The sequence below is a fragment of the Kryptolebias marmoratus genome, linkage group LG13 (genome assembly GCF_001649575.2).
Source record: "Kryptolebias marmoratus isolate JLee-2015 linkage group LG13, ASM164957v2, whole genome shotgun sequence".
Lineage (NCBI taxonomy): Eukaryota > Metazoa > Chordata > Actinopteri > Cyprinodontiformes > Rivulidae > Kryptolebias > Kryptolebias marmoratus.
Window position 1 is genome coordinate 4153405 of NC_051442.1, and position 24626 is coordinate 4178030.

At 37.2% G+C, this 24626-nt stretch overlaps 1 protein-coding gene across 13 annotated transcripts in view; it reads left to right on the forward strand.

Annotated features, from left to right (window-relative positions):
* Positions 1-1032: 1032 nt before the first annotated feature.
* ncam1a (neural cell adhesion molecule 1a) overlaps positions 1033-24626 on the forward strand; it is a 244496-nt gene continuing 220902 nt past the window's right edge. For 5 of the 13 annotated variants that reach the window (XM_017419873.3, XM_017419874.3, XM_037979001.1 and 2 more), the window contains exon 1: positions 1034-1320. In XM_017419873.3, coding sequence (XP_017275362.1) covers positions 1269-1320 — 52 coding nt within the window. In that variant the 5' untranslated portion in view covers positions 1034-1268. Of the gene's footprint in view, positions 1321-24626 lie in introns of all 13 variants that reach the window. The other 8 variants (XM_017419868.3, XM_017419872.3, XM_017419869.3 and 5 more) reach the window with 4 other exon arrangements.

Here is a 24626-nt window from a genome sequence, read left to right on the forward strand (position 1 = left end):
ACTCATAAACAAGACTCACAGGTATTTAAGTATCTCAGTGTGCTGCAAGTAGTGAATGTCATTCATGAGGGAGTAACCCACATGTCTTGCAACTTTTGCAGGATTCTCAACCTCCTCACATTGGTCACAATGGTGTGCAGCAAAAAATAGTGCAACAACTTTTCTCTCAAAATAGTGTAAGAGTTGTGGTTTGCATCTCCAAACCAACTTAAGGCTTCTATAGCTGCATTTTGATACCTGCAAGGGAACTCTGAAAACAGTGCAACCATAGTTCTCACTAACTGGCTACTCAAAACACGACCTTACAGCTTGTTGGTTATAAGCTCTCAGTGAGGGAGGCTGACATATTTTGTTGCAGATTTGAGGGATTCATTTTCAACAAGACTCCTAACAGTCACATCTTAGAGAGATACCACCTTAAACTTCTCCTCTTAAGGCAGAGATTTACTCCTGACCCATGGAGGTTTTTACACCTTTTTCCGATGGAGAATGACTTCAACTCCGTTTCTCCAATCTGAGGTCGTTCAAAAAGTTATGTGCAAGATATTCATTCTTCACAACTTTTTTTTTTACAGAACCCAACTTCAAAAGAGCTGCAATGCCCCTTTAAAGTACTGGCTATGCAAGGTAATGAATTTGTTTTGGCCTAATTCATAAAAATACCAGAAAATAATGTCCCATAAATCATTCTAAAATCCATGCTGCCCCAAATCAGAACTGAGTAATAAATCTGTTCCTAAATACACAGAGTTCATGATTATTTATTATTTTATTTCCTCCACAACATGAAAAAAATATTTCTCAGTATGTTTCCAAACAACACATTGCAAATTTGTAATCTTATTAATCCGAATTAGAGTCCTTGGTGACCATCTGCTGTCACTGCGCGCACTATTTTGATGCTGCATTCACCTCAGCCCGCCCCCTGTGTGTGTGTGGAGGGGAGGAGGAGGATGAGGAGGAAGAGGGAGGGGGGGGGGGGNNNGGGGGGGGGGGGGGGGGGATCCTACCGGGCGGAGTGATTCGTTCTGTATCTATTCAGTGCGTGTGTGCGCGACTGCGAGCTACGGCTGCTGCTTGTCACTCATTGTGCCGCGGCGCGGTAGCGACTATAGGACCAAAATAATTAGGAAAAAAAAAATCAAATCCACATCCTGTTGCAGTTATTTTCTCTGGAAAGGCTGATATCTGTTTCCTCTAGAAGAAGCTTGCTGTAAAAAAAAAAAAAAAAAAGAGTTCTTCAAGGAGAATATCTGTGGCACATTACAATGCTTCAAATAAGGGACATCATGTGGGGATTGCTGCTGATCGGCTGCGCAGGTAAGATGAGTTGTTTATTGCCAACAATAAGCCTGTGTGCAGATGAAGTCCGAGCTGTGGACCGAGGGGAGGCCGAGCGGTGCTGGATCTCCCAGCAGCATCCTCTCTCCTCTCCGGCGGCGGCAACCCTGTCTCTGACTCAGGACAGGCAGCCAGGGACATGAGGAGCCTGGAGCTCTGCAGACACACTCAGACCAGTCAGAAAGTTTCCTTAGGAAGTGAGAGCATCTTTTTTTTCTGTGAATAACTAAAAACTGATGCGTTTATTCAGGCTTATGCCTCTTTTTCGTAATATTTTATTTTAAATATCCTCGCGTAAATCAGAAAAGAACGCTTCACATTCACTGAGTCCAGCTTAGTTTTATTTCTGGTCAAGTCGTGATTTTTTATTTTTTTTATTTTTCTGTGAGTGAAAAGTGGAGATGATGCTGACAGAGAGACTGCATGGGGACGCTTTGGGGGTCCCCTCCACGCATTCACTGGTGTTGTTTATTGTGGGGCTACTGTCCATTCATCCGCAACATTTAGTGGCGCACATCAAATCAGCCGGAAACAAAAAGCACATTCTCCGACCCAAAAGTCCACTTAGACTTTTTTGTTTCTCCTCCTGGCTCACGGAGACGCACAGAGGACACGGTGGGTCTCCGCGCGGAGATGCTTTGTTTCAGACAGGTTTCTGAAGCAAAGCTCCTATTTTTAGTCAGTTACGCACACATTGAACTCTGTTCTTATCCGTTCACAATGTGCCATCGTAACAAGAAAGATCCTTCCTTAATGTGCCAGTTTGGAGGTTTTATGTTTAACTTAGGTTTGATTTAATAGATTAGAAGTCTTCTGATCGTCTTCGATCCGTTTTCCTCCCCTTTGCTCTATAAAACACTGGAGTTCCGAACTTGATAGCGCGGGTTTTTTTATGCGCAAAAAGTAATATTGACACAGCTACTGTTCCAGACTGATTTGATCATAGCTTTTAATTTGGTTGGTTGGAAAGAAATTCGTCATCCATTGAGGACGACTGAATAGTCATTCAGTGGATACAATAGGACCCAATCCCAGAGCTCCCATGGTTATATAGTGCCGAGCAGACTCCCCCCCCCACCTACCCCAACCCACACCCACCAACCACCGCAAACCACCCACAGCCCTCTTCTTCCCTTCCCTGCATCTGCCCCCTCTTTTTTCCCTCCTGCAGTTGAGTGTTGCAAGTGGAGTTTGAGGACCCCCAGGGGTAACTGGAGAGGGGAAGGAACAGTTTGATGTTCTAATTTAATTTAGCAGATGTTAAGAAGGTGTTGATTCTAACCTTAGATTTCAGTTGGACTTCTTTTTCACATTCTACAGGTCTATACATTTTTTTATTGTCTTCTTGTATGTATATATATGTAAGCATTTTGGTTACCTCTTGTTAAAGTTGAATTCAACCAGTGATAGCTCTGACATCAGTGTTCCCTCCGGTTTACTTTAAATGTCTGTGAAATCTTCACCCACACTGGACTTTTTGTTTGGTTTTGTTTTTACACTCATCATGAAATTCTAATATTTTTATTGAGACAACCTAAGAGTACAACATTAAAGAGAGAGTTCATAGTTTTTTTTGAAGTGGTGTTCTGTTTAAACAGTATAAACATTTAATATCTGACCTGTTACAGATATTATATTAATAGTAGCACTAATCTTGGCTGCTGCTTAATAATTGAGAGCCGCTGCCTGTTTCATGCTTTGGCTGAGAAAATGGCCAAGCCCAAAGTGGATTGCTGCCATTTTAAACAAAGAAATTCATGAAAAGAATGAAGAAAAACAATTTTAATTTGTGCTGCGCATGCATTAAATTTCAATAATATTTAGATATGATAAAAATCTGGTATATAAATCAGCACTGTTATTGTATATCTATGTCCCAAAAAGTGAACCACGAACAGATTTGCATTGGGTTATGGTTGACAATGTTTAAGCTGGCGATAAAACATAGAATTCTATGGAAATAACGATGTAATGCAAAAACTGATGGAGATGTAAATGTGTAAAAATTGCATTCATACGAATCACTATAAAAACATTTTAAGGAAGTTGTTTTAAAACAGCAGCAGTCCACTTTGGTCCCAGACCCTGGTCGAACTAGCTTGTTAATCTAGTGAGATATAAGCTCTATAACTCCAAACTGAGGGCACTTAAAGAGCTATGACAGGTAAGAGAAAAATTACTCATAAGCATTCCACAGATGCTCACTTCAAAAGAGTTACAGTCAGCTCCGTTGGTTTGAAATTATGTCTTCTTACCTACAAGTCTTAATTTTAAACTGTGGCACTACATGCAGCTGAACTAAATGAACTCTGAACAACACTATTATCGCCACACATTTCTAAGTTATATCTGTTGAGATAGATTTAAGTCAGACATATTTCTTGCCTTCTTGCTCACCCAAACTGTGGGTCATCCCTTTCACCTCTCTTGTGGTACCAAGAAAACTCAGGATGTGTTAATTTTTCTATGTGATTCATGATCCTGCCAAGATATTCTGACTCCCCTGCAATTTACTCTACCTTTGAGGGGAAGGAGAAAGCAACCTACAGGGAGATAATTAGACATCTGTGCTTTCGCCATGCCCTGTTGCAAGAGCGAGAAACTCAAATAAATTGATCCCATTATTTGATATATTTGATAGACCTTGGGTGCATTGAAGGGGTAATGACAGCATCTCACAGTTTGAGGGCCGAGCAATAACATGTATTGATTTCCAGTTTCTCATGCAGTTCAGTGATAATTGAATTTTGAGGCTAGCAACATATATTAGAATGCATGGCCACACAATCTCTGAAGAAATAACTGGAATACTGCCAGAGTGAATAAAACATAGTTTCAGAAGTGGACATAGAGAGTGATGTTTTCTGTCTTGGAGTCTTATTTAGTGCGTATTAACACCTCTGACTGTTACTGGAGTGATCTGCTGTATCCATGATGATCGCCTGGCAACCTGAAGGAGTGTAAGAAGATGGAGGATAATCAGAAAGAAAACTGTTTATTAAACAATGAAAATGTGAGTACTGCAGATATAGGTTAGAGTGACCTGCACAGACGCAATGCTTGATTAATGCTTGAACTGGATCTTGACCACATGGTTTTAGATTTCTGGATTGATTTGGTGAGCTGCAGTGTTGAAAGGTTCTGACTTTTTTTTGCTGTTTATGGACTTGTGCTGTCAGCTGTTGGAAAATAAATGCAGCAATATGTGCCAAAACGAAAAAAAAAAAAGCTTGCCCAGAATTTGCTGAACTGTGACACAGTTTCATCCAGCAACACACACTGGCAAATTAAATGTATTCACACAGATAGTATACGTTATAACTATAGATGCCTCTGCTTCTTTATTGTTTAGATGGATGATAACATAGCAGTTATGACAATCACACTTTTGAGCTCTATACTTCCTTATCTTACTGTGATCTGCTTCGTACTACATTTAAAACAGGTTTTCCATGGTTGAATTAATTATACTGGTTTTTGACCTAATGCTTCCATATCAGTGCAGAGTTTCTGTTTTGTGTAACAAAACCAGCCAAACAAAACTGTGATTACTTCATGCATAGAGCTGAACTCTAAAAAAAGAAGTCTTAGTTTAACTCACCATTTCAAGGGAGAAAATACACAATTCCTAAATGGCCAACATATGGGACTTTTACGGCTGTGGTAAGTTCAAAGCCACTGTGAAAATAATACTAGCTATTTTTGACCTGGGGGAACTGGAAAAAGTGGTCAAACAGGAGAAAATTATAAGGCACTTTTAGTCTCCTCTCTGACGAAAACTAGATTCTTGATCTTCCAAACTTTGCTCAGCAGTTGCACTATGAATGATGTTGTGTTTAAAGTCATATCAGGAGAGTGTGCATTAAGTTAATTTACTACATGATCAAAATTGGATTCAGTAACAGAGCTCAGTTTGTTTTGAGAATAATAATGACAAACCGCACACTTACAGCAAATTTATTTTAAAAGCTAAAGAAAATGTGACCTAATGTTGCACTATATTTCCAAGATTAGTCATGAGAGTTCTGTGCTCCTGGTAAAGTTCAAATAAATCTTGGTGATCATTTTGCCTTTTAATCTCCGGGGCATCTTTCTCTATTTTTGTTTGTTGTTTCAATCCAAGTTGTTTTTTTCCATTTTTCATCTAAGAACAATTAAATGAGACGCAAACAAAACTAAACAGACTAATGAACACAAATTAATTAGAATAAATGAGTGAATTAATAGCTTCATTGTGGGTAAATTTACACATTTTTGTTAATTTAATGCTAGAAAGAATGTTAAAAGTAATAGGAAACTTACTTTCCACCCACACAGCTTATTTGGGAGGGCAGCCAAAGTGAATTTCATCTGTTTAAGTTTTTTTTTTACATTCTTATATTTTATTTTCTCAAAGAAATCTTCTGATTTCCATTTTCATTGTTATGTCAATTCATCACAATATTCATAGAAGCCATTCAGTGTGTTCCTATTTTGAATAGTTTGTTTTTATATTTGTGTAACTTATATTTTTTGGGTAAAGTCTGGTCCATAAGAAGCAGATATTTCCAGTTTCTTTTCTTTTTTGTCCTCTGCATCCACGATAGTCAGTTCATTGTCATGTTTACTTAGTTGGTTCTCCAGTAAAGCTTGGGTCCAGTAGTTGGGCTCAACCAAGAACCTACTTATGAAGGAGAAATAAGACAAAATCTGGAGGTACACGCATATAAGAAGCATATAAGATAAAAGTGACACAATCTGGTTGTGTTGTGTATTTAAGGCCATAGAGGACAAACATTTCAGAGGTAGTTCTGGCTTTTCACCGGCCCACCTGGTCAAAAAGCCTTCAGGGAGTTTGAGAGACATTCTATGTAGGTTCTGCAGCAGGTGGAGAAATGGTTTACACATTGTTTTGTGGAACAAGAATTACCACCACAAGCTGCTGTCCAAGATGGTGGATCTGGAGATCATCCGAGGAATAAGAGACTAACTGGAGAGGCTCTATATAATGCTCAGTTATTCATTTGTCACATAATTTTTGGCAGTTCAAGTATTTGCAGGGGAGCACCTCCTGATTTGTGTAATTCATTCAAGAAAGAGCTTCCCATCTGCTCATCGTTTATTCCCACAAACAAATAGAATCTAATTCTGTGCAAAATTGGGGCTTATATAAGATTGGCCATCCCAGGGTTTGCTGCTGCATCACCAAATGGTTGATGGAAATGTGCTGTGCAGAAATCTGCTGGAGGCAAATTCCACCAGCTTCTCTGTGTTGCCATTACAGTTAATTAGCTTTCCATGCACACATGCAAAAAAAAAAAAATTGGACCAGTAGAATTTTAGTCAGGATCCCACAATTCTCACTGTAAGAAATAATGACAAAAACAATCTGAGGAACAGAAACAGAAATATTATTCTTGAAATCATGTTATTAATACAGGTCTGTTATCTGTGGATGACAGAGCTTTATGCAAAGGTTAAAAAATAGTCTGTAATGCAAAAGAAACATGTTTCCCATTATCAGTAAACTCCTGTTATATCACAGTGCATTTAGATCTGAAATGACTGATAGTTCCAACAAAAGTTCAAAATGACTTGGCTGTCTGTTTTATTTCCTGACTGTTAGATGAGGATGGGCTGCCTTTGCATATTAATCAGGACATGAATAGGGGCCGTGAGTGATTTTTCATTGTGTGTGCTCTGAAGACATCCTACTGAGAACTGACTGTTGGGGAAGAAGAAAAAGAAGCAAATTAAAAAAAAAAAAAAAATGCTGGAGTTGTTTAAAATCCACCCTCCCCTTAACTCAAGAAACCCAAAGTTTGATTTTGAGGACAATACATTATTTACATTATTTATTAATTTTCACTTTAAGTCTCCAGCTGCACAACTATTAAACATACAATACAACTAATAAGATGCTTCCTTAATTGATTAAAATGCTTCACTTAACAGCACTTTAAACTACAATTACTATCATTTTAATATAAAATTGGGTCATATTTAGCCTAAATTGAACTTAATTTGTTTGCATATTTTAAAATGGTTCCAAATGTTCTACATATCCCAGTCATGACCTTTTTCTAAAAGTCACATTTTGGGTAATTTGTAACAATCAAAATAACGTTAGTGTTCAATATTTGCAGTTAATTGTCGCTTTTCCTTTTTTCGTTCATCTAAATTTAGTCGTGTGTCAAATGAAGTTCTATATTCTGCTTGCTTTCTTTAAAAAACAAATAAACAAAAACATGATTTGTCAAACTAAATAATTCTAATGTTTTGCTAAAAGCAAATTATAACAGTTTTGTCAAGGGGAGTTTCTATCAGCTCTTGAGCTTCTGAATCAGTTCTTGATTCAGAAAATAATTGATGTGAATGTGCTTTCGCATCACATTCGGGAGGTGAAGATATCTCTGTGAGTGTCTTTGATTCAAAGATTTGTTTTGTAGCTGCTGGTTCTTCACAGCCTATGTAAGATGATTGGGGATATTTAGATGTTAACTTGGGCACTCTTAAACCCTGTGACTGAACTTCCCCAGGATTTTTTTTTTTACATGAAAATTGCTTCTACTTTTCCATGCAGCTCAGTCCTTTTTTTTTTCTTTGCTGAGCTCTTTTCGTGAGGCAGCCAAGTCTGGTGAGAATGCCCAAGGTGATTATCGACTACATTACTGAGTAACAGAATCCCAGTGTGATGCCCCTGTCTTCCTTGAATTGCCTAGAGAGATGCAGGCACAGATTTTATTTGGAATGGATTGCATTTGTATTGATGATCCCTTTTTTTTATTTTCACAGCATGGGGCACAGTGATATTTACAGAATGCCACTAGTCTAACTTGGACTGGCACTGGTGAACAGATGGCATTTGTATTTGTGAAAATCAGACATGTATCTTTTAGTTTTATTCTATTTGAAAAATAAAATTCTAAGAAGATCACCTGTTATAGTCACTACTAAAATGATATGCTTTATCAGACAAGACTTTATTATGGAGGTATTGCAGAACTTGAAAAATTACACATCAGCTCAGAATAGTTTTAAAACTTCTCCTCACACATCTTTTCAGACCATTTTATTTCTCATCATCACTTTTTGAGGAAGTTTGGTTGTTACGATGGTGTATTTATATTATATCTCAGTTTTGCTTGATGTGTGACAGCTTGTGTACTTAAGTAACTTATCTGATCAGCTAACTTATGTTACCTTTTGTATTAAGTGACAATCATTTTAACCCATTACAAAGTGCAATTATTTTGTAGACTTACAAACAGCATCTCCAGCCATAAACATTTAGTTCTCAATGCACTGGGATAACAGTGAAGCAATACACTTGATTTCTTTCCTTTAGACCTGAGTTGTTTTGGTTCATAGACCTAACTAAGTACCTTCCATATACTCAAAACCTAACCAAGCTGACTTGGTTCATCAATTTAAAAAGTAGCTTTAATACCCAAAACTTAATAAAGTTATCTTGCTTCGTAAGCCTAACCAAGTAGCTTTTATATCTAAAATGTTACCAAGTCGTCTTGGTTCATAAAGCCAACCAAGAAGGTTTTATGTCTAAACCTTAACTAAGTTGTTCTGATTTATAGACCTAACCAAGAATATTCTGTACTCAAAATTTAATCAAGTTGTCTTGGTTCACAGACATGCACAAGTAGTTTTATACCCAAGCCTAACCAAATAGCAGGTGAAGCTCAAAGTTAACAGTGCGTAAATTAATCAAATAAAAGTAGAAGACTGCTTTTTAAAGTCTTGAACTGGTAAACATCTGCCTCCTCTCTTGCTTATAAGGGCTTTGTTTGTTCACAAATAAACACTTCAGAATGATGTTTGCCGCTAAAGCTATGATTATGTATATGTCAGTTGCTGTTTAATGCAGAGTTTTCCTCCATCATGTGGACCTGTCAGTTTACACCCACGTCACTGGTGTTTCCTCTTGTTCTGGTGCAGTTTCTATTCAGAGCTTTAAACTCTGTTCTAAAGTGCAAAAAAAAGGGGAACTTTCAAACTCTGTCTGTGTTTGGAGTTTCAGATTGTGTATGGCAATGTGCCATCTCAGGACATGCTAGTCTTTTCTCTTTACTAGGCATCTCAGGTCCTCCTGCATGGCAGTTTCTAATCCTGTAAAATTTACATGGCATGAAATATGCAGTCATAAGACACTATCAGTTACCTTGAGACTTGATATCAAAATTACCTACACCAATATGCTGGGTAATAGAATTGTTGCACCACTCTTTTTTTTTGTTTGTTTGGTTTTTGAGGTAAACTATTTCCCCCTATTTACATTTTGTTCATACATGTGACGTGTTGTATTATACTCACCACTCATTCAAGGAAATCTGTAAACTAGTCTGAATGAGTTTATTCCAGTGTTTCTGCAGCCTAGCAAACATCACAGATGCTTCATTTGTTTATCATGCAGGGTGGATATTTTATCCTGAAATCCTGCTTCTCAAACCACCTGAAGAGAACAACTCATTTTTTGCACATCTGGTCTCTGCAGAGATAATTGTTGTTCATTAAAGAAGCCCAAAGCTAGGCTTCTCACTTCCTCCCTGAGGAATTCTTAGTGATCTTCTTAAATTTAAAATATTTCACTCTCATTGCTTCTTTTACACATTTGATTATTTAATTTTTCTGTGGATTTTTCTCTATCAAGCCATTTTCCCCCCAGTAACCGTGTCTTTTTTTACACAAAAAAAAATCTTAATGTCTATGTGAACTCAAAGTTTCAATGTTTAGTTTTAAGGTTTATACTCCACCACCAAAAACGGTGTGATAATAATAATAATGTTATTAAAATTTATATATATATATATATATATATATATAGTTGTTTCTTCTATGTTTTTGAAAACCTTTAAGTTCTTTGTGTCTCATTATCAAGACCATGTCCTGATCTGTAAAAGTTCTTTAAGAAGCATAAAATATTCACCCTTGAAATATAATTTGGCTCCAGGGGTCTGTTTTCTAGATTTTCTGGTCACTGCAGGTATTTAAGCATGTGCTGCTTTCTTCAGGCATAGTGTGGATTTTGTGCTAGCACTTACATGGTGTGTGCCTGACCCTGCACCTTGAAATCGCAGCACCCATCAGTATCGCTTGCTGGGCTGTCATGACATAGACACACTTCACCTGAGCAAAAGTTGTCTAACACATTTGAGCTGCTGCAGCTCAGAGACCGACCTGGGGATCATTCTCTCCTTAGTGATAAATGGTGTTTATCTGATGCACCTTATGACCACCATCTAGACCGGCTTTCTTAATTCATTTTTGCTGTCAGAACTCTGTCTTCTACCTTAGCTGTGAGTGAACTATCACCAAGAGTCAGGATTTATTTGGGCATGCGTTCCCCCGTCTCCTAATCCCAGGGAGTGACTCAACATAATGATGTAATGCCTAGCAATGGCAGTTAGCTCATCCCAGGGACTCATTGATTGGCTAACTTCTTCAGGTGTCAAGCCGCCCCAGCCTTTGTGTGAAGACGAGAAACAAAAAAAGAATGTCTTTGGGGAGGAGAAAACAAGGAAAGATGTGCACCATCTGCAGTTTTCCATGAACTTGTTTACTTTCTAAATTGGCTCAACTGTCAGTGAAGGCGTTCTCGAGGTATCCGTTGTGGCTTTGCGTAGTTTTCAGAGACAATACCAGCAGCAGAGTTGAGAAAGACTTGATACTACTCACAGACTCAGGTGGTCCGAGATTAGGCTGTTCCAAGGTCTCATATATTATTTACAATACATAAAAAAGGTTTCACTTCATGAAAATATCAAATTTAGCATCTCTTCTCACAAATCCTATTACATGCTTACTGTGTGTACTTTTGCTGCAAAATATTATGTACAGAAAAAGCAATGTCTAGACAAACTACAAATCTAAAATTCAATTAAAAACACATGCATCTTGGTCTATGCTTCAAGGTTTAAAATACAGCAGTTTTAATTTTTAACCAGAACATTTTTTGTTTTCACATAATGAGCTTAAATAAAAAAAAAAAAACATGCTTCTTCACATATAAACTATATGCTTTATTTATTTATTTTTTTGCAATCGACTCTTTGAAAAGCAAAGGTTCAGTGACAGCAGTCAAAGCAGGATGTATGTGTAAATCTTAGATGCTTTCAAGCATATTTCAGAGAAATAAGCTTTGGGCTGATGATACAAAACCAAGAGGAGATGCAGACCCATTTAGAAGCTGTTGATGTCACAGTGGATGCGGCACAGACTCGGTGGACTGTTTGATCAAAGTTATGTGTCAAATCTCATCTAATTACCTTGTAAAATCCTGCCAACAATCTAATATAGGAGATGCACATAACAGAAAACCTGCTCCTGCTGCTCATGCGTAAATCACGTGTATGCTGTGGTCTGACAGATTAAAAGAAATGGTGTTTATGTGTTGGGTCGGTCGCAGGTGGTCGTAAGGTAACATCATTTAGCTGCTGGGAGAGAGCAGCTGTTGACATGTTGAAAAAAGATTTAACTTGAATGCATGTGAAGCAACGCTCAAGCAATTTTTTTTTATCACCCGCCACCATGAAGGGCGGATGATCTTGTAGTTGCCTGTGTCTGTGTGTCTGGGTTAACCTCTCTGTTTGTAAAATATCCCATCAACCACTGGATCAATTAAAAAAAAAATCTCAGAAAGTAATCATTGGATGTACACGTAAAACCGATCAACTTTTGGAGTCAACCTGATTCAAGAAGACTGCCACAGCTAATCAAACTTACTAAACAAAAAAATGCATATTAGTCAGTTTTACAGCTACTGAGCTGGGAGTCATCCCCAGCACACACTTTGAGCACCAACAGATTGCACAAAATCTTTGCTTAAAACCTTGGTATTAACTGCTTCAGTAAATCGTATTTGTCTGTTAGCGAAATCTCTCATGAACCACTAAATTTATATTATTGAAACTTGCAGAAAGTAATCATCTACAGCACATTAACTTTTGAGGTTAACTCAAGTCGAGATGGTCACCAGAGCTAATCAAACTAGAGAACATAAAAATGCCTATAACACAATTAATTTTACAAATATTGAGCTAAAATTTGGTGTGGTAGGAGCTAAGAGTTATTCCCACGTACCACATGATATGTGCAGTATGCATTGATATGTATTCCTTCAAGGATTGCTAGTTTCAAATGGTAATTTTATTGTGAGACCATTTTTCAGTGAGATTAATCAAATTTCTAGTAGATGCACTATGAAATCAAAACAAAGACTACAGTGCTTGGTAACTGGATTCTAACTGAAGTCGGAAAGATAAGAATACACCAATTATGGCTTTAAGTAGTGTGTACACATCAAAATGCATAACAGAACAAAAAGGAACAATGGCTTTCAACAAACTTCTTTTCCCCAAAAGATTTTATCTCCTTTTTTTAATCTTCAAGCTGCTGCGACTGAGATCAAGAGGGTCTGTAATTTATTCTCCTTTTACACTTATAGTTTTTTTTTTTTTTTTTTACGAGCCGCTCCCAAAGAAAAGACTTAGGAGTGTCCCTGTGAGATTGGGTAGCAAACAAAGGTAGAGTGAGGGCAGGGGGGAGAAGGGGGGAGGAAGCGGAGAGGGACTGGGCACACAATGTAAAGTGTTGTCAAGGAGGAGCCACAGGGAGGGGAGGGCACTCTAACCTCTGGATCCATTGTTTCCCTGGGTGACGCTGAACTTGTGCTTTATGTAATAAAGCAATGCAGTCAATTAAAAACAAAACACGCCCTTGTTTTAAAAATAAATGTGAAATGATACTTGCTCGTGTGACTTACACATTCTTTTTGTCTTCACCTTATTTCAGGTGAATGCCAGTTTTTACATCACAGATCAAGGACATTCATTTCCTTTATACACTTGTTTTACTCTTAATGTCATTGAGTGCATTTGCATGAATGGAATTAAACTTTAGATGTCATGAAAAGAAAGGTTTTTACCTCAAATATTAATGATGTTAAGAATATTCTTTTTTCCCCTACAAGATGTCTAATAATGCAACACCTCCTGGTAAACTTAATGTTCTGAAAGGAGTGAAAAAAAACTGAGCTTGTATATCCTGGCCTGATTATGTCTCTGGAGTAAATAGCCGCTCTCCTGACTGACAGCTGTCTTCATTTTTATCTGTACAGCTTCTTTGCATAATGTGCCGCTCTGCTGCTTTAATGAACCGGCGTTACTGCAAAGTTCTGAAGCTGTGTAATTACTCTGCTCTATTGGCGGTTCGAAAATTATGCCCGCACATGAAAATTGACACCAAAAAAGACTTTTTGCTCCTATTGGAGAACAGAATTTGTTCCACTGCTGATACATGAATGTTGGCAGGTGATAAAGAAATGCTCTTTGTTTTCTTGGCACTGTTGCATTGCAATTTCTTCATATGATCTGGCACAGTGAGATGTTTGTGGTGCATGATTTACTGTAAATGCTTAAAATTTCTCCGTAAATCCCCTGCATATTAATATATTTGTAGTAATATCTTGCAGTATTCAGAGTTGCCTTAAAATTTTATTGCCTCTTGGCACATAATGCTCATTTTGAAGAACAAATCAATACACCCCAAACTGTGCTGTAAGAAGTGTTTTGAATTTTTAATTTATTAGCAGCAGCATCTGTTTTCACCCACTAAGATAGAAAGTCTTTAGAATAAAGACATGCAACTTTTCTCTTCTGGCTGAGTGACAAAGACGGAGCAAAGCCTGTAAAAAAAAAAAAAAAAAAAAAAAAAAAAAAAAAAGAACTATACATTCAAAGGTTAATTTCTTGCAATCTGACAGACTAAAGAATATTTAGATACACCTTTGTTTGATACCATCATACAAATAGATGCTGAAACTCTTCACTCATTATTTTACAGTCTATTGTTTTTCCTACCCATCATTTTGACTGATTGAATGGTAAATGCCAAATGAAGACCTGTGCTCTTTCTGGCAAGCAGAAGGATGAAATATGTGGCAGGAACAGAGAAAGTATGTCACGCTCTATGTGACTGATACTTGCTCACAGTGCAGGCAATCAGATGGGCCAAACTCAGAAGATTCAACATGAGGGATCGAGGGCTTGGCCTTTTTTTTATCTGAGCCAACCAAAGCCTCTGAGACTCTGCTGCCCAAAGGCTTCAGCTCAAAGGCTGGTTATGTGCCTGGCATGGCCATACAGTACTTGTGTCTGCTCTGAATCTGGGCAGCAACTAGCCTATTCTGAAGATTCAGCTGGCATATTCCAACCAATATGTAAATCAACATATTGGGCAAATTTTGGTGATTTGGCCAATTTCAATATGTCTAGCAAAATTTTATAGCTTCCTGAGATAAATATAATGTTAAACACAACACACCTTGTGAGTTAAGTCTTGTTTATTAAAGTTATCTTGAGCACCAAAGCCATTACTTTGAGTGTCATCATCTATTTCTAACTGTATTAGGTTTTTTTTTTTAGAATATAAAGTCAGGTGAGAAACTTTGGTGCCTAAACCAGCATTGGCTTCACTGTTTGTTCTATTTAGAAAACCACGATCCCTTATTTATTGTCTTCCCATTTTTGTTTCCCACCTGAGTTATGTATTTGATTGTCACCCAATTGTTCTTTATTTGTCAATTACTTCCTTAGTATATATAGTCTTGGATTTCAGCTATTCTTGGTCATATTGTCGAGTTGTCATTAATAGTCTCATGAAGGCTTTGGATCCCAGCCTGCTTTCTGAAAGCTCTTTATATCAAAACATTATTTTACCCTGGTGGGCCCCATAAAGAAGGCTGGGACATTGAGGGCCACAGAAAATAAATTGTAAAACTTTTTCATCAAGCACAACTTCATCTAGACAAGTAAGCCTGCAGTCTCTCAGTTTCAGCTTCAGTAAAAGGTTTCTTTAATTTGGTTAATCTATAAGCTACATGCTGGGCTGTAATGTTAGCTTTCTTGTTTAGTGCAAAAGCAGATGATGGCCCTTGACTCTGGTAAAAAGATGTGAGCAGTGCATATACTCTACCTCCCCATTCTCTTGATTCTTCTGGAAATCTTTCAAAAAAATAGGCATGATTTGACTTGTAATGTGTTTTCACATTATATTCTTTAATTACAGCAATGTTATGCTTTTCTTGCATAGTGAACAATGGTTTTTTACTGTCTGTCACTTTAACTTTGAAATATACTTCTATATATCTTCAGTCTTGCAGTGAGCTTAGCTGAAATGACTATTGCTGTTGTCTTAAATCTGTAGTGTAACCTTTAACACTGGTGAAATGGATGGACCAATCAGCCAACGGTTTACAGGCTGGTCAGTTTATCTACCCTCACCTTTCCCCATTGTCATGGTTTACCAAAGACTGTTTATTTTACAGATCCAAACTTCAGCTAGTTTAATAATAATCTCAAAGTATTGAAGTTGCTCTGATATGTACTGGATATTCTTAGCATCATATTCTTACCAACCAGTTTGAGTTTCTGTCAACTTTGTGGGGTTCACAATTTTTTTAAAAAGGCAAATCTGGCCCACGGCCACTTGTTGAATAGGCATGTTCTATATATTTTTCTTGTCTTACTTCCCACCAAACTAGAACTGCATTTGGCACTGACTCATCAGGTAATAGACATATACACATTTCTCCATTGCTGACATGAAGTGGAATTGTGAACATTCGAGTTGGTAGAATAATATTAGGTTTGGAGCTCAGGCAAGCTGGCTTAACAGTAACCAGTGCTGACTTTTTTTTTTCCTTTAGCAAATCAGCGATGTTCTAAAAAACAGACCTACATTGGATTTTTTATCCTCATTTTTTTCAAATACATATTATTCTCCAAGGCTAAACATGCATAGCTATTAGCTAAAATGTACACAATTAATCCTAGCTTTTTAAAATTTGCACTTAAGCAAATTTTGCAGGTGTAACAAATCTCTGTTTCTCTTTTTATAAAACCATTGCAGAAATGGCTTCTTGGTCCCCCTTTGTAAAAACTGGTATACTCTGATTTTGTTTCTGAAATAAAGGTGATTTATCACAAGCTCTGCTATCATTCTGCATTGAGGTAGCTAGTGAGCCATAGATAGATCAGTTATCAGTGTCTGACCTACTGTCAGCTTGAAAGAGCAACTCAAAATGTCACATCGTTCACCCGTTTTCCACTGTTTGTTTCACTGATTCTTTTTTTTTTTTTTGTCTTCCCATCTCAGAGATGGTCCACTCTGTTATCGCCTGCTAACACATTGAAAACCTACTCTTGTTTTTGACTGCTGTTTCATTCAGCTCTACTGCCTGCTGTAGCCAGCCGAGCACATCACTTAGTTAACCACCCTGCATCATGGAAACCTCCTGGGATTTTGTTGACTCTCACTCCATTAGTGGATCTCTGGAGGAGGAGAGCCACGACGTCTCAAATTTTCCTTATTAATCAATTTGTTGATTCTTTTATGGAGAAAAGTATAACTGAGATGACTCTGGCAGACAATAATTTTCATGGGAAATTGAGTACAGAAAACGAGGGAGACAATGGAAAACAGGGCAACTGAGGAGACAAATGAGCCCAGTGAGAATGGGCTGGTTGTTAGCTCTGAGATGCATGAGACCAGCTTGGATACAGTGTTAGCTGACATGGCCAGCTTCCCAAGGACAGAGCCCTCTTTACAGAAGCATTTGCTCATTAGAGAGCACATCTCTCATTGTTTACGGACTTTAATGAGCCTTGCTGCAACTGATGGCAGAAAAACAAAATGAGCAAATGTGGCCGTTACTTTAAGAACTGTGACACGTTCGCTGGGCCAGGACAGGAACCGAAACATCTTGAAACCCTGCTTCCATTTCTTCCTGACTAATGTGGCTCTTCTGAACAGAACACGCTCCTTACACATTTAAGGAGGTCTTCCCCACCTCCTCCCATTTCTTTTCGCCCATGTTTTTTACCCCTCTCTCTTTTCTTTCTCATTACTACTGTTGCAGAGAACAATCTCACAGCACAGTTTTGCAGAGGACATTGAGGAGCTTAATTAGTTCATTCAGAGATATGGCTGTTCTTACTAGCCCATTGGCTTTAGTGTCTCTGGAGGGCTTTAAATGCCAGTTCCCTCTTGCAGAAAAGACTCAAACTGTACAGAATATAAAATACCTGTCAGGTTAATAAGAGAGAATCCCAGAAACCCATCTCTTTTTATGTTTGTCTACTGTCAAAGATTCAGAGTGGCAGTCTTGCTCTGTTAAAGTGACAATAAGATAGAAATTAAACAAACAGCATAACAATCAAAAATCGTGTTTTACTGTTATTTTTTAACAATTTTTTCCCCCCATCCAGTTTTGATTAGATGAGAAAAACATTTTACAATGAAAGTACATTTGGTGTATAACTAAAACAAATCAGCTAAAAAAATAGTCTGATTTTATTAAACCCTGTAAATTGACTCGGTTTTGTTATTGAGTTACCCAGTGTGAATTCCTTAATTGCACTATTGTTTTTTTTTAATAATGAAACACCATTTTGCAGAAATTGGTTTACAGTCTTTTTAAAAATCGAAAGTGTTCAAAATGTTAGATAAGAAAAACAGTCATGAGAAATGGCAAATTTCTTTTTTGTCTTCCTTTTTTTACTCCCAACTTAACAATCTGCAAATGCAGTCTCTTTTCTGCTTTTGGCCACAGATGGACATAAATATCTGTTAGCAGGTTTCTTGGTAAGACCCTCAAACTAAATTAGCTGGATCCAATAATGTAATCTTTTACTTTAAATGACACCCATAACTCAGTATCCATTGATTGAACAGAGGTGCAGGTCACCCTTCAGTGATGGGAAACTGATACCTAAAATTCAATAGTAGTGAGGTGCTCCTCCTGGAAATGTGCAATTATGCAATTTTTGTCTGTCTAACTTCACAATTTCTATGATATCTGAACTCTCATTAGAGCAATGAGCCCCACAAAATTGATGTATGGGAGAAGGATAGAGTGGTCGCTGTGAAAAGAGAGAATTAAGTTTGGACTGTTAGCAATGCTTCCTGTAACACTATCCTGTTTGTCGAATGGGGGGTATTCCTTAAATTGCATTTAGTTTCTGGGCAACAGGGCAGCAGCTGTGCATATCTTTGTACCAGTAGGGGTGGAAGGAGTAGTGTGGGGAGGGGTGCAGTGTGAAAAAAGCTCATTGATGCAGCTGTGTTTGAACAGGGACATTGCAGTTCGATCAGTGGCATAAGGGACCCTGTGACCAGCAGAGTGGAAGGAAAGAAATTTATAAGATTCCTGCTGTGAGGTTTTATTTCTTTTCTCTTTAAAAGGGTGTGCTGGATAAAATATCACCAGAAAGTTCAAAACAGCCTAAATGGATGACAGTTTTATGTTGAGTTCACACAGGGACATAAGAAAACAAAAATATTCTTGGACAGCATCATGGGTTGACAGCAAGTTCTAAAGCCAAACTGGTTTGGGAAGAAATTTTATGACTAAAAGTGTTTTAATTAAAAAGAACTAAACAATTCAATAAAAGTGTGAATTTTATTTATTTATTTTTTGTTTTTAGTGGACATTTGTTTTTAAAATTGTTTAAAAAAATAGTGACATGGACATTTTAGCATTATACAATTTAAGGGCTTGTGGCTGCATCCATCCGTCTGTTCATCTATCCACTGGGTTACAAGTTTTGGGGTGGCTGGAGCCTATTCCTACTTACATTAGGTGAGAGGCAGAATACAACCAAAAAAAAAAAAAATTAAAGTCCATTACATGGCTTGTGCATTCATATCTTATTATAAGTTAACATATCGTGTTTTCAAATGAGGAAATCCTGGAACAAAGCCTTCCATCACAGACAACAGGTTCTCTGACTGACTGCACCAATTCATATATAAAGACTGGAGCATAAACCAGACGTATGCAAAGGCATACAGTCATGTAAATAAGATAATAAAAAGTAAAATGCATCAGTACAGATTTATATATTTGGCAAAAAAAATGTATGGACATTTTCACCATTTTGGTTGTGAATTTCCAGAGTTTTATGGATTTGTCTCTACTTTTTCCATCTGATGCAAATACATTTACAATGCTCAGCAGGAAAAGGTACAGAAAATGTAGTATTGTTTGGCAGCTATGTTAGTAATTGGTAATAAGATAAAAAATAAATTTAAAATAATCAAATTTAATACTACTGCATGGGTAACCTAGATTAAACATTTTGATGTCAGTTTAGACTAGATAACACCTCCACTTACAAGTAAAAATAATCTGGGACCCCAACCTTTTTTTTTTTTGCCAGTTTTGACATTTTACATTTAATAGCCGCAACCGTGGCTGCTATTGAAAATAATTGCCATCCAGTTTGCTTCCAACCATGTAGTACAGCTGTTGGAATGCTGCATTAAAGGTGATAAGGAGTGTGATGTTATAAGGAAATCTATAAGAGAGGACATCTTGGCAGTCATTAGTAACTTGTTGACACTTACTCCTGAGGCAGAGACAGGAGTGGAGGTGGAGTATAACGGAGCCACTCTCCACTGGTGTGGCCTCATTAATCACTGTCCCCTCTCTCACTACGGGTGGAGGGACCGCTTTGTCTATGTTTGGAACATTGTGTGTTGGACTTGATGCAGTGCTCAGTGCTGCAGCCTGTATCCCTGTTGGCGTCCAGGAAGGAGGAAAAATTCTGATAACGGCCTAATTTAGAACTTAATTAACCTACATGGAATTTATGCCACATCAGCTAGATTTTTTTTTCTCCATGTTATGCTTCTTGCTGCTGTTTTTTTCGTGTTTCCCAGTTGTCAAATAGATGTCTGGATAGAGAGATTTGTCTTGATTTTTTTGTCATTATGCAGCAGTCATTTTTTTCAAGCATAGATCTTCATGTCGAGAATGAGGGGAAATATAACAAATTTACGTGAGTTTCATTATCATTTTGAGAGACAGAAGTGCTCTGAGAGTGATGGATGCAACGAGAGATAAACTACCCCATAATTTTATCACTAAATGAAACTTGTGTCTTTCCAAACTTCACAAGATAAAAGAATAAAATTACTTAGGGGTGCTGTATAGAATATAGTTTGTAGCTTTTCATATATTTCTGATTACCTAAGATCACAATCAAAACTAAGACCTCCAAAAACTTTTTAAAATTAGCCTCAGAATAAGCTTTTTCTTATTTTAAACTCATTCTATCAAATTCTTAGGGGCCTAAAAGATTCATGCCACTGCTTATTTATTGTCAGTTTGCAAAGCTAATCAGATTGGTCAGTACTGTGCAAGAAAACTGTGCAGTTATGAAGATGCAGCCATCTGGAAAGTACATCCTGACAAGTATGTGAAATGCTCCTTCTTTGTGATGAAAATGAGGCCAGATCAACACAATCTCTTATTTTATTTTACAAGTTGTTCTTTGTGTAAATAATTTTAGAAGTCTCAGAAATTGTTTTTATTTGACAATTTTTATCTGTAAAAGTTTGATGCTGCTTAAGTTACTTTCTATTAGATGAAAGGTAGGAATAAGAATCTTAACAACAGATAAGGAGGATTGATTAAGAATCATTTTAACCTACTGCAGGTAGTTATTATCAGTTTATAACCAGAGTCATCACAGAAAGCTTTAATAATGCCAACCAACACAAAAAATTGCTATAATTTCATCAGTTTTACAGAAACTAAGTTAAAATTTGTTGAGGTAGTGGCCAAGAGTCATCCCCAACACAGACTCCACTGTGACAGATTGTTGCTTAAAACTTTAACATTAACTTCTGGAGTCAACCCTATTTGTTTGTTAGCAAAATATCTTTCTGACACTCAGCTAACATTTGATACAGTATTATCTGAGCATCATTTACAACACATAATTTAATCATGAGCTCTTGCGATTTGAGTGAGATTGCAATGTAACATTATTATCAAGGTTTGACTGAAACAGATTTACTGTTACTCCCTCATTTCTCAATAAAAGATGATCTTAGTCTAAAATTCTAGCAGGAAAGAGGGCAGACAATATGAAATCCTTCAATGAATGCTAAGCCTTTTTTGATTTGCATTTTTCTATTGCAATGGGACTCATAAATTTCTTTGACTTTCAAGCTTAATTATATGTTAGAACTAAGGGTTAAAGAGTCAGACTGGAGCTGATTATCAAACATAAATCCATTTTGGTAGTGGATGGTTACCAAATCCTGTTAAATTTTGCACTATGCATCAGTAAACTCACTAAAGTAAAAACACAATGCCAGCTTAAATACCACAACTGACCAAGTGGAACAAATTATTTCTGGGCCCCAGGCCTCTTCCACAGTAGCTCGTTTGCAGACTGCTCTCAGGGAATTTGAGTCTTTCTGCTGGATTTCACAGCATCTTTGAAACAAGCCTTGTGCCTGATGCCAGTTTGGTCAGGAGAGCTGGCCATAAAACTGACTACCAGCCAGGGTTAGCACTGTCACCTTCACCGGGTGTGACACTGAGGTTGTGTCTAATTCAAGTGAGACTTTTTTTTAAGTGTGGAGGAGTGATTGCTCAGAGAATTGAATCCACGGCTCAACTGGGGAAATCTTACTGGACAGAGATAAAGAAGTGAACTTTTCTCACTTCCACTGCAGCCATTGTCAGTAGGAGACTTGATTAGTGTTGGCAGATCTGACTGTGAACTCGGTGAACAAGGTGTTTTTTCTTTTTACTATTTTCAGGGCTATGTTGAAAATAGTTTTTCTAACAAGAAATTTTGTGTAGTCTTCAAGACAAGATTACAAAGCACACAACCAACCAAAAGACATGGAAATAATTTAATTAATTTGCACTTATTAGATATCTTTTTGAGTTTAAATTGAGGTTTAAAAGGTACTTATTGAAAACTTTAAAATCAAACATAGCTAACTTTAGCTGGTAAACAGGTAAACAAAGATAAACAGGTAAACAAACACATGGCAGCCGTTCACAAATTTAGCTAATTTAGAAACACATTAAGCATTCATTACTTGGGGAGTGGGATGCAGATTTTGTTCAGTACTTTGATTTTTTGGTCTTTGTTTTTGACCAGGCTTCATGACATTGCAATGAGTACCTTTAACAGTCACAATCTAATCTTTTCTACTGCAAAATATATATTCTTTAAGTTAATAGATGCTAAACAGTTTTGAGCACCTTGTTGCTAATTAGGGTTGTTACAATCCTACAATTTGAAATGTAAATATGGAAACATATAGAGGGGAAAAATATTTGGAAGGTACATTTCTTTCGTTACATTTCTATTTCCATACCACAAGTGGAACTAGAAATAGACGGTATTACTTTTTGAACAATACTTTTACCCAGCCCATGTGTTTCACGTGGAGAGGTGGAGATCTTTGTCTAAAACGCTACGATCACCTGCTGATGCCACACTCTGGAGTGTCGGCTCACAGAAATGTCTGATCTTTTTTTGAAAAAAAGAGAAGCAAGAAAAAAAAATGAGCCTGACAGTGAAGTGTTTACTGACCTGACACAGGCAGGTGACAGAGTTGTAGTAAATCTCTGTTCTTCTTTGTTTTTGAAGTTTTGGTAGCTCCTTAAAACACACACACTCCTTTCTACCATTTTAAAAATACATTTAAAGGCACTTGAATAAAAGAAACAATCAGTGTCAAACCAGATTTAAGGTAAAAAGTTCTGTTTTGACATGAAATCTAGTCATATACCAATTTTAGTATTAATTAGTGTCTGTATTGACTTTATTACAGCTATATTGTCAATTTGTTTTACAGCAGTCTTTTTTATTATTAGTTTTTTTCCTGTAAACAAAAAGGCTTTACAGATGTCTGCATAAAATAGGTCGATAAGTTAGAGGCTTAATAGAGGAATTGCGTTTGGCACCATAAGCAAACCCTTTTAGTCATTTGATCTATTAAAAATATCGATTAGCAGAGCTTTAAAAGGGCTGTAGTGACCTGTAACCTAAATCTTGAATCGGTGGACCTTCAAAATCCTTAATAGATCTGAAAGAATACAGACATATTCAATTAAAAGATTATATTTTCACTGTTTATTAAAAGAATTTGTAGAGTCGTGATGAAACAGGTGAAATGATTATTATATGGCTTTAACATAATATATTTTATTGATGTTTTCTAACAGAAACTCACATGCCCAAAAAACAACATTGTTTTTCTAATAATATAATTAAAGTGGGAGTTAGGAATACAGCTGGTTAAAGAACAAGATTTCCCCCTTTAGACATTTGGAAGCAAAAACAGCAATCACACTGTCACCATTGGTTGTCGAACATATAAACAAATCCCAGCTAGAGTTGTGTAAAAACTGCAATGGAGGGGAGTGATGGAGTGGATGGGGTTGATGCGTATTGGACCTGCTGAGCTGATGAGACGCCACAAGCGTGACTGTGACCATACCCTGTCACAAAGCTTAACATAATTGTGATGAATTAATAATCACATTAAAATGACATAAATTATTAGGACTGAATGTGGGTTTATATTGAAAATGAAACGGTGCTGAGCAACCCCCCCACCCCCTACACCCCACAGCCTATAGCTGCTGGTGGCAGGAGGCAAGGCGCCAGACTGATATAATGTGATCCCAGAAGCCCCTCAGCAGACAGAGGGAAATAACAGGAGTCCCTGGAGTGGAGCTGAAGGGATTGCAGTGGTGAGGTGAAGGGCTGGTTGTGTGTGTGTGTGTGTGTGTGTGTGTGTGTGTGTGTGTGTGTGTGTAAGTGAAGGCGGGGCTCTAAAGGGTTAGGGCAACCATGTCTTCTGCTTGACTTCACCTGAGACAATGAGTCAGGCGGGCAGATCTATGTCAAAGGGGGAGGCTAAAGGTGATAATGAGCCATGAGGATTGAAAACAATGCAAACAACCAAAGCACACACCCAGTCGTGCACAAAGCCCATTCTTTACACACTTTGTCAGAAATATTTGTTATATAGCCGTGAAGTAATCCATTTATTAAAGAAGATGAAAACATCAAAACAGAGACAGGCAAACTAAACAAATAGATCTTTCTTTAGACGTTACATGGTCATCATTTTCATTCGTCTTACTTTGAAGCTGAAACGTTTGTGCACGGAAAGTTAGAGCTTTTTTGTTGAAGAATTGAGCCAAACAAAGCTGGTTAGACCTAAACTATAGAAAGAATTTCTGCCTGAAATGTATTTGCCTCACAGAACTATAGAGTTGAGCAATAATTGGTCATACAGACTTAAAAATAATGAGATTTTTTTTTGATTGATCATTTAATTAAGGTTTTTAAAGGAGTATATTAGTTTTAACTAATTTTATCTAGTGTGTAACTGTCATGAGATGAAAGTCTTTGGGCAAAAATGATTGTAACTGGACAACAGAAGTCATAGAACTTTTGAAACGAAAC